Here is a 12,884-nt window from a genome sequence, read left to right on the forward strand (position 1 = left end):
TCTAAAACATCTGTGATTAAAAAAATGGTTCAAGGAGACACCTATTTTGGCAACTGTCATGGCATTTTAAAATTATATTTATTATCAGTTAATATTATTCACAAATCATATTAAATATTTTTCAGGCTTCGCTATGGAAAAAATGGTACAATTTTAAGTGCTGGTTTTTCGGAACCTTCTGATGCAACTGAAGGTGATCTGAAGTTGTGGTTTCCTCCTGTAGAATCTCCTCCTCTAGATATTGAAATTGAAACTTCAAAATTCCTTCTAACTCATATAGGAGATCAGTTTTGTGATCTGGTTGAAATGGAAAGAGAAGCTCAAAAATTGCATATGTCAGCTGGTATGAATTTATTACGAATTATTAGGTTCTAAAAATGTTATTTATCTTATGTAATTTTTGTTTTGTATTGAAGAGGGATACTGCCTGTTAGTAATACATGGTCTGTATTTGAGTACTGTGTTAAATCTATGTGATATGTGTCATTTATAACTGCTTTGGATCACATCAAATCTGAAACTCTTACACTTCCAGCTTTCATTTTGCTGTTTACACCATGGCAGTACCCATTCATATCCTAATCTACCAATTACAATAATTTGCTACTAAGTGCTCTTGATTATATCAGGATTTATATTTTTAGGTACTGAAATGTAGCTGTTGAAACTTTTATCTATATTTGTGTAAAATTTAATTTGAATATTTTCATTCAAATAACCTAATTAATTTAATGCATAGGATGCATTTTTAGAGCATCTGAGCCTTAATAGCAGCATGATTTGTTTTGTTATATGTGTATGCTATCTATGCACTGTCCCTTTAGTATATTAAAATGAACATTTCTTAAATTCCACAAATCTTAAACATTTAATCAAAAATATATTATTCATTTCATGAATGTACATGGGGGATATTTAATGTTTAAATTAAAAGAACTGTATTGCTTATATGTTTATTTTCTGCATAGTCTGTATACCTTTGCACTAACTGGTCACATCTTATTACCTCCCCCTTTTTTTTTAAGTTAATTTTTTTCTGTTATTTCCAAACCTGTTTTAGTCTTTATTTTATATCAGTGTTCAAAATATTTATTTCTGATATTACTTAGCTCCTTTTCCTTGGTAATATCAAATTTGAAATAGGTTATTGAGTTAATCACTCATTATAAGTTTTCATGACAACATACCCATTTTATTCATTCATTAAATCAAGTTCTAAAATCTGTTTTAGTCTTTATTTTATATCAGTGTTCAAAAAATTTATTTCTGATATTACTTAGCTCCTTTTCCTTGGTAATATCGAATTTGAAATAGGTTATTGAGTTAATCACTCATTATAAGTTTTCATGACAACATACCCATTTTATTCATTAAATAAATCAAGTTCTTTTTAAAAATTTTATTTGGAGAATTAAGTTTGCAATAAATTTGCTTATGTGCATTCATCCTAGCGTTATCTCAGAAATAGGGAAAATCTGTTACATGCTTTTGCAATTCACATAATTGAATTATAAAATTCAATTGATTCCTTAATTGGTTTTTTAAAAGGCTCTAGTTTCATTAACTTTTAAAAATTAAAAAAAAAAAGCTTGGGTACAGTGTTATACTCTAAAAGTTTTATGATATTAAATATTGCACATTATAAATATCCTGTGTTCCAGTGGCATAACTTTACCCAAAATTTTGTCTGTGGTCAAGTACTAGTAATTGGAAAATGATAGATGACTCTACTTTGGGACCTTAAAAAAATTGATATACCTGTTAATTTTATCATGAAGAATGTGGCTAAATTTTCTTGTCTAAATTGCACATTGAAATAATGGTAACAAAATTTTTAAGAATTGCATAATTAAATAAATAAAAATATACTATAATAAATAATAGAAAGGTTTATAGGGTTAAACAAGAAAATTCGGTTTTTCAATTTAGCTGGAAAAATGGTGTAGCATTTAACCTTGTAATCACTGTTTTTCAGAGGGGTGATTCATTGAGCACAGTTGATTAATGTAGATTATTGAGATATTCTGCATTATCTGCATTTGCAAGCTTTAATTAATTGATTGGCTGTTTTAATGGGCACTGTGATGCATGTAAAATAGATGGCTTCAGATGGCTAGTCTGAAGGATATGTAGTTGTATTGGAATTTTTTATTTGTGTGGGTAAGTTAATTAAAAAAAAATGTTTGATGCATTCACTTCCATATGAAATTTTGTGACATTTTGATTATATTTTATACTTCATTTATGCATCCTCTAAAATGAAGAATGAGATTCATTTCAAAGAATGTGTTTCTTTCTGTGTTGTGGTTCATAGTAAATAAATTGTATAAATCATTGTATTGACATATTGGTTTTAAATTTTTTAACAGATGGAACTATTACATGGAAAAGAGTTGTTCAAGGTGTTCGTGAGATGTGTGATGTTTGTGAAACAACATTGTTCAATATTCACTGGGTGTGTCACAAATGTGGATTTGTTGTATGCATTGATTGCTATAAATCAAGAAAGAATGGTCTTTCAAAAGGTAAACTCATGTAATTCACTTTAGGAATCATTTCATAATAAAAAATTTCTTTAATGTTTAGTCAGTGTGATTCAGTGTTGCCACCTGTAGGTGATCTATGGCTGTAGAATTACCTTCTTAGTATGAAAGAAAAATTGCTAATTTTAAAGGTATAAATGTAAAAGGAGCTTTATAGAAGCAGGCATTATTGGTAATAACTGTCAAATAATCATATTTTAAGTAAAAGATTTGCAATCAAAGAATTATTTGGAACGTGTTTGCCATATTAATGATGTGTAAGCCACACAGCTTAACCTCAAATTTTCCGCTATAATTTGGGTGCAGTTTTAAGGTAATAAGTAATTTAAAAGCGGTTGATTATCAGTTGTGTTTACCTGCTATAAGATTTTAAATATAATTAGTGTTTTTATGAACTTAACATTTCTTGTTTTTGTTCTTTGCTTTGAATTTCACTGTCACAATCGGTGATACTTGAATTTTTATGCTCAGATAATATGCACTTTTGATATCATTGAAACATTCCCTGCAACATTCTTTTGATGCCATTGTAAGTTTTGAACACCATTTCTTTTGGTAGAAATTGCCATGAAGCATAAATTCATACATCTGAAACAGAGATTGTTTTTATCACAACACAATTTCCATCTTCTGCTCTCTACCGCCCTTGCTAGCATCACAGTTGTCTTAAAAGAATGGTTGTTGGATACATTAAATGCTTGCAGTTTCCTGGTTATCTCTTGTGGTATCAAAAACTTTTTCTCCCCTCCCTCCTTCATCTTCACTTTCATACTTAACCCAGGTATTAACAAGCAGCTTGGTTGCTGAAACTTCATTGACTTCAGCTAAGCCTTGTTCTGTTCTTTTGCCATCCAGTCCTGATCTTTTACTTGCACCAGTATTCAAAAGGTAGTAGGTTTTTATTTAAAGGAGATTTTTATGTTTAAAAAGGGCATAATGTGACAGCTTATTTTCAGCATTTATAGTGCAGCAGTGCTTTTATGACCCCACTGATCACAGTAGAACTTTTTTTTTAACCTGTCTGATTGATTTTAGTGTCAGTTGGACATAGTAATGCAGCAGGATTTTTTTGTCAGATTTCCCTATTATCCTGAAATAATGTCATTCTTAAGCTAAAGCCATGTTTCTAAAATTCGATCAATTTCCTTTCATAGATGTTAAGAAGCCACTGCACCAGCGAAGTTTGATGCTGAATCATGAGCTCATGTCATGCCATAAAATGTCTGACCTGCCTTCTGTAAATTCTCTTTCAGAAATTGTTTGAACTAAATCAAATCAGCTGACACAGAAAATCCAACTGAACTTCACAACGTGGATCAACAATTTGCTTCTAGTTCAAGCTATTTTACTGTCTGTCTATAATCATTGATTGTGTAATATTTTGAATCCATTGTTGCATATTTTTGTGTCTACATCAAATTTCCTTCTTGTGCAGAATGCCCCATTTTCAGTTTTGCTTCAGACTCTAGAAAAAAACGTTAAAATTGCCATTGAATGGTATATTAATTCAATACATTTCATTAGTTAAAATTTGGCATATGACAATTACTACAACAGCACAATTGGTTGTTATATTCAATACAATGAAAATGCCAAAATCGGTACCAAAAACAATTTTCTAGGAATCACATTGGCAGATATGTTTTCAGCTGTTTTCATGCATGTGTAAAATTTGACGGCTTTAGCATTGTATTTTCAAAATTTCCTTGCTTTTATGTGCATGTGCCCGCACATGCTCTTTTGTGGAAGAGCCTTATTTGGCTCTTGAGCCATGGTTTGCTGACGACTGTTCTAGATGATTCTAGATCCTTTATTGTGCTAGTATATGTAATTCCTTAGTTGTGCTGGGTTTATGAAAGATCTGGTGAACAAGCCAATCTAACAACCTTAGCTTGTTGTATGTCGTATGTTAAATAAGTGTCAGATATTGAGTACAATGGAGTTGCACATTGTCCTGTTTGTAGCTACCTGTAGGGTGGTTCTGAAGATGAGACAAACACAAGACATAATGTGTTTGTAATGTAATGCTGACTGATTTTAATGTCAAATATTCATGATAGACAGGAACAGGACTTGTATCCAATTACAATATATCTGCCACGTTCTTGAATATAACTTCTACTGTAGAGAGCACTTGTTGGAGCTTAACGTATGCATTATAACTGTGTTATAATGCATCTAACAAGTGCTCTCTATAGTAGCTGTATATGTGAACCTATTTGTTGTGATGTTATATGCAGAAGCATGATCAGTCTAAGGAAAACATCAGGGCATTTCTGCATCAAAATATTCTTAATGCATCATTGTAGTTATAAATGCTTGTGCTAAACACATACAAAGCAGTGTCGCCTGCAGTGCAAGTAGTCTGTGTCCCTCAAAATGATGTCTCACAATAGTAAACTCACCTTCCCATATTATGAATCAAATTTCCTGTGTAGTGTGGCTGTATTTTTTAAATGTGTAATGTAGATGTATGTTTTACACTGGTTACCGAACAAACCTTCTTGGCATGGGTGCATTGAGGTTATTGTTATTCTTCCTATTGCTCTATCTTCATAGACAATCAGACCTTACTGGTACCCATTGTTTCTGTATTCATATGACAGTGGTTGCATTCCTGCCAATGGGAGCATCAGTTTCCTGATGTTACGAGCAGCCATTATTTACATATATGCTGTGTTACTAATCTTTTTCATCTTATACCATGTTATATCTGTTATGCAAATTTTATGTGGGTAGCTTACTTTTTCATGGTGTTGGAATTGTAATAATCAGTAGTGTGTATTAAAAATGTCCTTTTGGATATATATATATATATATTCAATAATTTGAACATTTCTTATAAAATATTGAGATTTTTATTTATACTGTTAATAAAACAAAAATTAAAAGAAAGCATACAACTGAATCAAAGAGAACATTCTAACAGTATATTAAGCTTTAAAATAATATAATTACTTTTTCAGTTTCAAAAATTAGCATCTTTGATAAGTTTTAAAATATATGTATAAAAATCGACATTTTAGGAAATTTAAGGCTGTGTTATATCTGATGCACTCTTATGAAATAAATGTGGAACATATTGCACAATCAAATCTTAATCTGATACTGTAATTAAAATTGTTTAAATTCTGAATTTACTTCCTATTTATATATATATGTGTATAATAAATATAGGTGTTTTATGTCTATATGTATATGTATTTTGACTAATAGCAAATCCCTATTTTATTTTGTACATAGGCATTACCAGTCCCTTATGTATAGTTATTATTACACCTTAATGTGTTTCTTCAAGCGGATGTGTCAGGAAATTAATTGGAACAGAGAATTGAGACTAAAGTTTATGACTAAGTTTTTTCAATTAATATTTAAAAAGGAGTTTGTATACAGTTTCAATTTTCTGTTTTGGCGAAACGCTATATGGAGTTAGCTGGATTCGAAAATCATTAAAAAATTTCCCCTGAAGAGTCTTTAATGAGATTCGAATTGGGCTAATCTACCATTTACCGCTTCTTTGTTTTTGTATTTTTGCTTAAGTCTTTTGTCACACTTTAATTCTAATGTTTAACATGTGCCTTACTTTGATCAGCATATTACTTACAATTAGTTTTGAATTTTATTTGTAAATATTCAAGTGTTAATATTGTTTAGTTCATCTTTTATATTTACACTTTTCATTGCACTTTATTTTACGTTTGTTAATGTTTTCATCGGAACCACAGTATCTAAGCAACCTCTTGGCGTACAAACTAGGAATTTTCTTTTGTTTTCTAAATTTTGCAGCTCAGTGCGCAAAGTTTTTGACCACAAAGGTCTTATTTAGTTTTTCTCCTTTCTTTAATTATGTGTATATTATATATATAATCAGTAAAGACATAAAGTAAGAAATTTAGGACAAATTTTTCACAAAGGCCAAAAATATCAGCAGCTTAAATGTGCTTAATACTAGGCATGATTATCTTATGTTTTACAAAAAAGTTGTTTTGTAATTATGAAATATATATATATAAAGCATATTTTAGTGTGTTCTGGTTTCTTACATATGCAATCTTATGTGAGAATTTTTTGCAAGAAATATTACCTGCCCTCCTCCAACACTTTAGTCACGATTATCTATTTAAGATATTGAATGTGCCACCAGGTGCTGAACACTGGTTATTTGACCTAATTTCAATTCCAGAAGACTGCATGGGCATTTTCATGTTTATCCCCATGTGCGTAATGTGGATACGAGCCAGTTTTCTTTAAAAGTTCTCCACAAAGGCGTCCCGTTTCCTAAGTAGATAGCCCTTGCATGCTTTGCCATAATGAAACCAAACCATGTTCCTGTTGTTTCATTCTTCAAAAATTTATTTGCTTTCATTTACTTGATACATGGATTTGACTGTACCTCATTGAAAATGTGCATTATTTTTTTTTTAATTTGGTCTTTTTTAAGATCAAGTTTTACTTAGTATTATAAAGTAATTATTTTCCTGTTAAATTTAATAATTTTAAATTATATCAAATATTAAATGTCAAGTTTTGAAGGGTATCTGATTCCTGCATCTTTTAAATTTTTATTGTGATGTAATATGTACTCAATTCTATGTCTTTTGAATTATGTATACTTGAATTTTTTTAGATGAGTTGTCAACTAAAGATCGGGATGATTATCAATGGCTGTTGTGCACAAATAGACAGCCTCATGAGCAAGAGAAGCTAATGCTTACACAAATTATTGCTGGTACAGCATTGTGGGATGTTGGCAAAACATTACATGAAATACGTCGAAAATGGAACATTCCTACATATTGTAACTGTGTAAATAAAGACTGTGATCAAGATGGTAGGAGTTCATCAAATGGCATATGCAAGGTCTGATATATTGTTTTTGCATTTTAAGATGCATTTCTTCTTCGTAATTCAGAATAATGTCTCAGTTTAGTTTTGTTTTTAATATAATGTTTAACATTTTAAAGTAAGACAACATTTTAAAAATTAAAAAAAACTTATCTCCTTTTTCTCTGTTGCTTAATGTTGTAATTCATTTAATATTTGCGTACATTAACAGATTGCTGCATAAAAGGAATAAATATTTTATGTGGTAAATCTATTATATATAAAAATAAGCCAAGTTTATTTTTCTGTGTTGCGTATTATGAAAGTGTATTTAATTTTTTCTGCATTAACAAATTTCTCTTAAGGTAATTAATCTGTTATATACAAGTATTTCGCAGTAATACTTATTCCTAACTGATTAACCATAAAATCTTATATGTAGGAGATTAATCTTCAAAATAACCATTCAAAAGTATTTAATTTTTTAAAACTAAGTAATGCAGTCATTCTAGGAACTAAAATTACTGGTTGTTGCGTTTATTAAATATCTGAAATTCTAATATAGGAAAAATAAGAGAAATTGGTATGACTGTACACAAAATGAATAAAATTTGTGTGATTGAAAAACTTCAAGAAGCAGTGTGACAAATTCAGTGCAAAGACAATGGAGAATAGTTTTTATATTTTATATACACATACCATGTTTTATTAAGTGCATATTTTGTTTTTCTTTTTGAATATCAGTTGTGTCTTAAACTGTTAAGAAAATCATAATTTCTAGAGCAAACTACTAATGAAATGGCTAATACATAATCAAATATGCCACAGACAAAAAATCTAATTGTTGTGATGTGACTGTATTTGCATCAACAGCTATTATAATATAAATGCAGTCGTAAACCAGAAATCTTACTGTTCTTATTTTCAAATCTTTTAAAAATTAGCCACTTCTTTGAAAAAGGAGCACTATATTCAACAGTGCATTAAATGTGTCTCAGGTATTTTCAAGCATATGAAATTTTGGCTCATAATGAATTTTTTAGACTGATTATTTGACTTTTTTTAAGCATTTGAAAAATTTGGTACATGTAGATAGTAGCTTGATTTATAAATTTGGAGAGACTAATTATTTTAAATCTTTTTGAAATCCTGTATGAAGACATTGCAGAGACAGAGAGCTTTTCACCTATGCACTTCTTTCCATTTTATGTTATTTTTAAACAAATTATCCTACTAACTGCAAATTGAAGAATGAAATACTTTTTATGTTTTTATAAATTAAAAATGCATTAGAGATGATCGCGGTAAAACTTTGGGATATAGCAGGTAATTTAGGCTGACATAAGGTAGTGCTGATTTAAAACTGTAATTGAAGTATATAAAATGTTATAGCCCTTTGTTATATGATTGAATAAATGAACAAATCACATTTCAGATAGCTTGTACTATGTAATTTTTTAAAGTTTTAATTTTTGCCTTTTCTAAAACTTGAAAATTAAGTAGGTACTTTAAAATAATATTAAAAAAAACCTTCAAAACATCCTTAAAAATTTTTAATATTTATATATGCAAAAATTGTTTGTAATCTAAAAACTGATGTAGTCAAAATGTAAAAAATGATTTCTAATAAAACGAGTTATTTCTTGTTTAATGGGTATTGATTGTTAAAATTGATAATAAATTTCATATTGATATATTTTATGTACGCCTTTTGTTTTCTACCAACCACCATAATGTTCATAGCGCTTGCCTTTGTGAATTTTGTATTGCACAATGCAATTCTGCTTCCACAGAATTTCATTTCCAAAAATGTAGTTCAAAACCATTTCAGTTACTAACAGCTACCCTGGACTGTATGGTTGTTAATAGAAGCTGATCAAGGGTGTGGGTTCAACTTAACCAACAACTTGGTTGTAATTGGTCTGTGTAGGTGTAGTGTCGATCATCCTCTTGTTACTGCTATTACTGTTACCTCACATTGCTACACTGTAGTGCATTGTAATTCTGAACCCCATTTTAAGTTTCATTCATTGTACCTGTACATTATTTCAGTTAATTTTGCATTGTTATTAGTTCATTAGTTTGTGTTCTTTCATGAAGTCATATGGAGGAGAATATATGTTGGTATTACAAGACAAGATTTTCACACTAATTTATAGGTAGCTCAACAAATAAGTAAAATACCACACCTTGTTATTTATAACAGTGTATTGTTAGTACAGTTTCTTGACAGTATTTAAATAATTCTTTGAAATTAATTTTATTAGAACTGTGTAACTAAAACATAACTTCTACATAAAAATACAAGAGTGTTGAATGAAATATAAGATTGTGAATTATTACAAAATGTTCATAAGTTGTGAATTAGTACAATTTCTGCCTTTGAAACAGAAAAGTTTAGTATTCCAGTTTTAATTTTCCTAAAACTAAATTTTATATCTAGTAAAAATTTTCTGATTCAAACAAATCTTAATTTACTTTTGCTGACTAATGTTTTATGTTTCCTGATTTCTGTTCTTTTTTTAGCTAATGAGTGCTGTAACTAAGTGTTTCTCATCTGATAAAGATTCTTCCCGAGAAGCAAATGGTTCTTCCGATTCATCTCGCTTAAGTAGACGCTCAGGAAAGAGCTCTGTGAATGGTTTGATCAAGCATGAAGATGGAGTAGGAGGTTACAGCTCTGAAAGTGGAGGATCGCCTTTAAGTTGGCTGGCTGATGTAGCTCTTAATTCTTCAACAAAAGACTCTAGTGAACAGAAAGATGATGATGATAAATTATCAGAAGATCAAGAAAGTAATGCAGATGCATCATTAGAAAGTGATGATGACAGAAGTGAAAATTTTTCTACCCTAAGAGAACTTCTTATCCGCCCAACTGGGAAAATGGGAGGAAAGAGTAGTGGTAGTTCATCTAGTTCCCAAAAAACTTTAACTAGTACCTTAGATGAAGTTATATCTTGTGTCATAGAGGAAAAAGTTCGAAAATCTGACAAAAAGTGTAAAGAAAAACAACTGCTTCATTTCACTCGGCGTTACCAAATGTCTAGATCTGGTAGAGAGTTGCCTCCAATTCGAACGTGTATTCTTGCAGAGAGTTCACTTTTGTATCCTGAAATACCCCATATTTGGCTTGGAAGTGGTAAAATATTACTTTTAAAAGATCCATACCATTCAGGAAACTTACAAATGTTTCAAGAGCAATGGAAGAGAGGCCAGGTAATTTTTCGCTAATATAATTTTTTTCTGTATGTTTATTCTTCCATTTTATTTATTATGAATTTATAGTGCATTGCATATTATATTTATTCATGCCTTGTGCACATTTTAAATTACTATGTGCCATATGGTGCTAGGAGTGAATGCCTTTAACAAATTTCTTGAGCTTCACCTATGTAATGGAGACTGATAGCTTTTTAGCTTCTGAAATTAGAAAGAGGTGTTCAACTAACAATGATACTGTGGGTCTGAGTTGGGTCATAGATCACAACATTCTGCGGTTGTGGGCTAGAATTAGAATGCAAAGCAACTTGAGGGCTTGTCTCCCTCCTAGATGAACAAGTTATAATGTTTTATTTTATTAGGCATTTAACAGCATTATGTTATTTTAAAAAAATGAAGTGAACAAACATCATGGAAGCACATGAAATTGGCTCAATTAATGTAATTCTTAAGTATGCTAACTATCTATATCTCTTGCATTACTGATTTTACAGGATCTGCCCGGCTTACAGAGATGGTTGCCTAATCATATACAGCCTACAGCAAAACTTGTCAGTAGTCAATACACAGATGACAAGGCATATTTTTTTAATTACCAGTCAACATTTAACATAAAATGCATAAATTAAAAATCTTTCTTGTAAATTATATTCTTATTTAATTAGAAATTTTCAATTCATTACTCAAGCAGAAATATCACTAAATCTACTAATATAATTTTGAAGTGAATATTTTAAATTGCAAATAAATAATCATATGAAGGAGAAATTAAAATACATACATCATGTACCTTTAAAAGGTATTTGGATTCTCATTTTGGTCTATATTTTTAAAGAAAAATTAAAAAAAATAGTTTTAAATAAAGATAAAGTATACATTTCTTCAAAAGCATGTATAATCCATTTATAAATGATTAATACTAAGATTTGGAAGTATAGTATATTTAGCAAGCTTAAGTTCTAAATCAGAGAATCTTTTTTCATGCACATAACTCATCTACCTACATGTTTACTTTTTCAATGATTCAAAAGTTTATAAGGTATTTCTCCTGCCTTCTTAGCGAGCCATCGTGGTGTAGTGGTCAGCACACTCAGTGCGTAATTGAGAGGACCGCAGTTTAATTCCTGGCGAAAGCACTGCTAATTTTTCATCTTACCTGCTTCCAAAAAATACCTAATGTCTCTACAGTGGTGCCCAAACTATAAGGGTGTTGGATGATGATTCTCCTCACTCAGGATTTGGCAATTGGGTCCCCTAAAAACCCCAGTTGCCCTTTAAAAGGGGGAGTATATAAGGTATTTCTCCCACCTTTTTAGCGAGCCTTTGTGCTGTAATAATCAGCACACGCAGGGCATAATTGAGAGGTCCACTGTTCGATTCCCGGCGAAGGCGTTGCTAATTTTTCATCTTGCCTGCTTCCAAAAAATACCTAATGCCTTTATAAGTTTTTGTAATTTGGTTGCAATGCTGTCTGATCCTTTTTTGATAATTAAAAAAAAAATCATTCACAGATTACATTTGAATGAGGCATTATTAAAGTTCCAAGCATCACAAGAGGCAGTATGATATATTTAAAGCACCCATTTTTGTCTTTTAATTTTGCAAGTTCTTCCCATGCTTTTATCAATGCATGAATCTTTGTTGTCTTTTCAGTTATCTGTTTGATTGACAGATAATTAAGTTTTCTACTTGATCAAGCTATTTTGCGTGAATAATGGATGGAAGTATTCACCATAAAATAAATGGACAAAAAGGAAACTTTAGTTTGTAAGTTAATATCAGCAGCTTCAGCAAGTTTTAAAAGTGCATCATACATAATTTTATGTATTCCATGCTGAATTAAAACATAATTTCACTTCAGTTTAATTTAACTGAACATGTAAAAAATATAATCTTCCTGCACTAATCATTAAATTTTCATTTTCTTTTTGTTTAGTACCTTTTTGAAATTGAACAGATATCGGATTGACTTTTGCATCGTCTTCAGGCAATCAATTACTGAGTGTTTGAAAAATCTAACAGTTTGATATAAAGTTCTTCAGAATATCTTCTCAATTTATATATATTAGGAACTTGTTATTTCAAATTAACTTTTGCTGTTATAAATAAAAGCAAAGTATTCTTCAAAAGTAATGAATTGTAAATTTTTAAAAATGTTTCACAATCTATTTCCATCATTCTCACTATCTAATTAGGCCACCAAAAAATTATTCAATCTCACTGTTCCAAAATCCTCTTTATAGGCTCTACAAGAAAAAGCCATCTTGCTTTGCAGAATTTCAAAATTTTAAGTGAATT

The 12,884-nt window shown here is 30.2% G+C and overlaps 1 protein-coding gene across 5 annotated transcripts in view; it reads left to right on the forward strand.

The window, feature by feature from the left end:
* The window catches only part of LOC118186252 (uncharacterized), a 234,243-nt gene that overhangs the window by 194,933 nt on the left and 26,426 nt on the right, over positions 1-12,884 (forward strand). For all 5 annotated transcript variants that reach the window (XM_085809916.1, XM_085809915.1, XM_085809919.1 and 2 more), the window contains 4 exons: positions 126-343; positions 2,370-2,525; positions 7,171-7,403; positions 9,894-10,583. In XM_085809916.1, coding sequence (XP_085666042.1) covers positions 126-343; positions 2,370-2,525; positions 7,171-7,403; positions 9,894-10,583 — 1,297 coding nt within the window. The remainder of the gene's footprint in view (positions 1-125; positions 344-2,369; positions 2,526-7,170; positions 7,404-9,893; positions 10,584-12,884) is intronic.

Source organism: Stegodyphus dumicola, chromosome X2, assembly GCF_044657685.1.
Source record: "Stegodyphus dumicola isolate Sdum_Otavi_A_Nest chromosome X2, ASM4465768v1".
NCBI classification, from domain to species: domain Eukaryota; kingdom Metazoa; phylum Arthropoda; class Arachnida; order Araneae; family Eresidae; genus Stegodyphus; species Stegodyphus dumicola.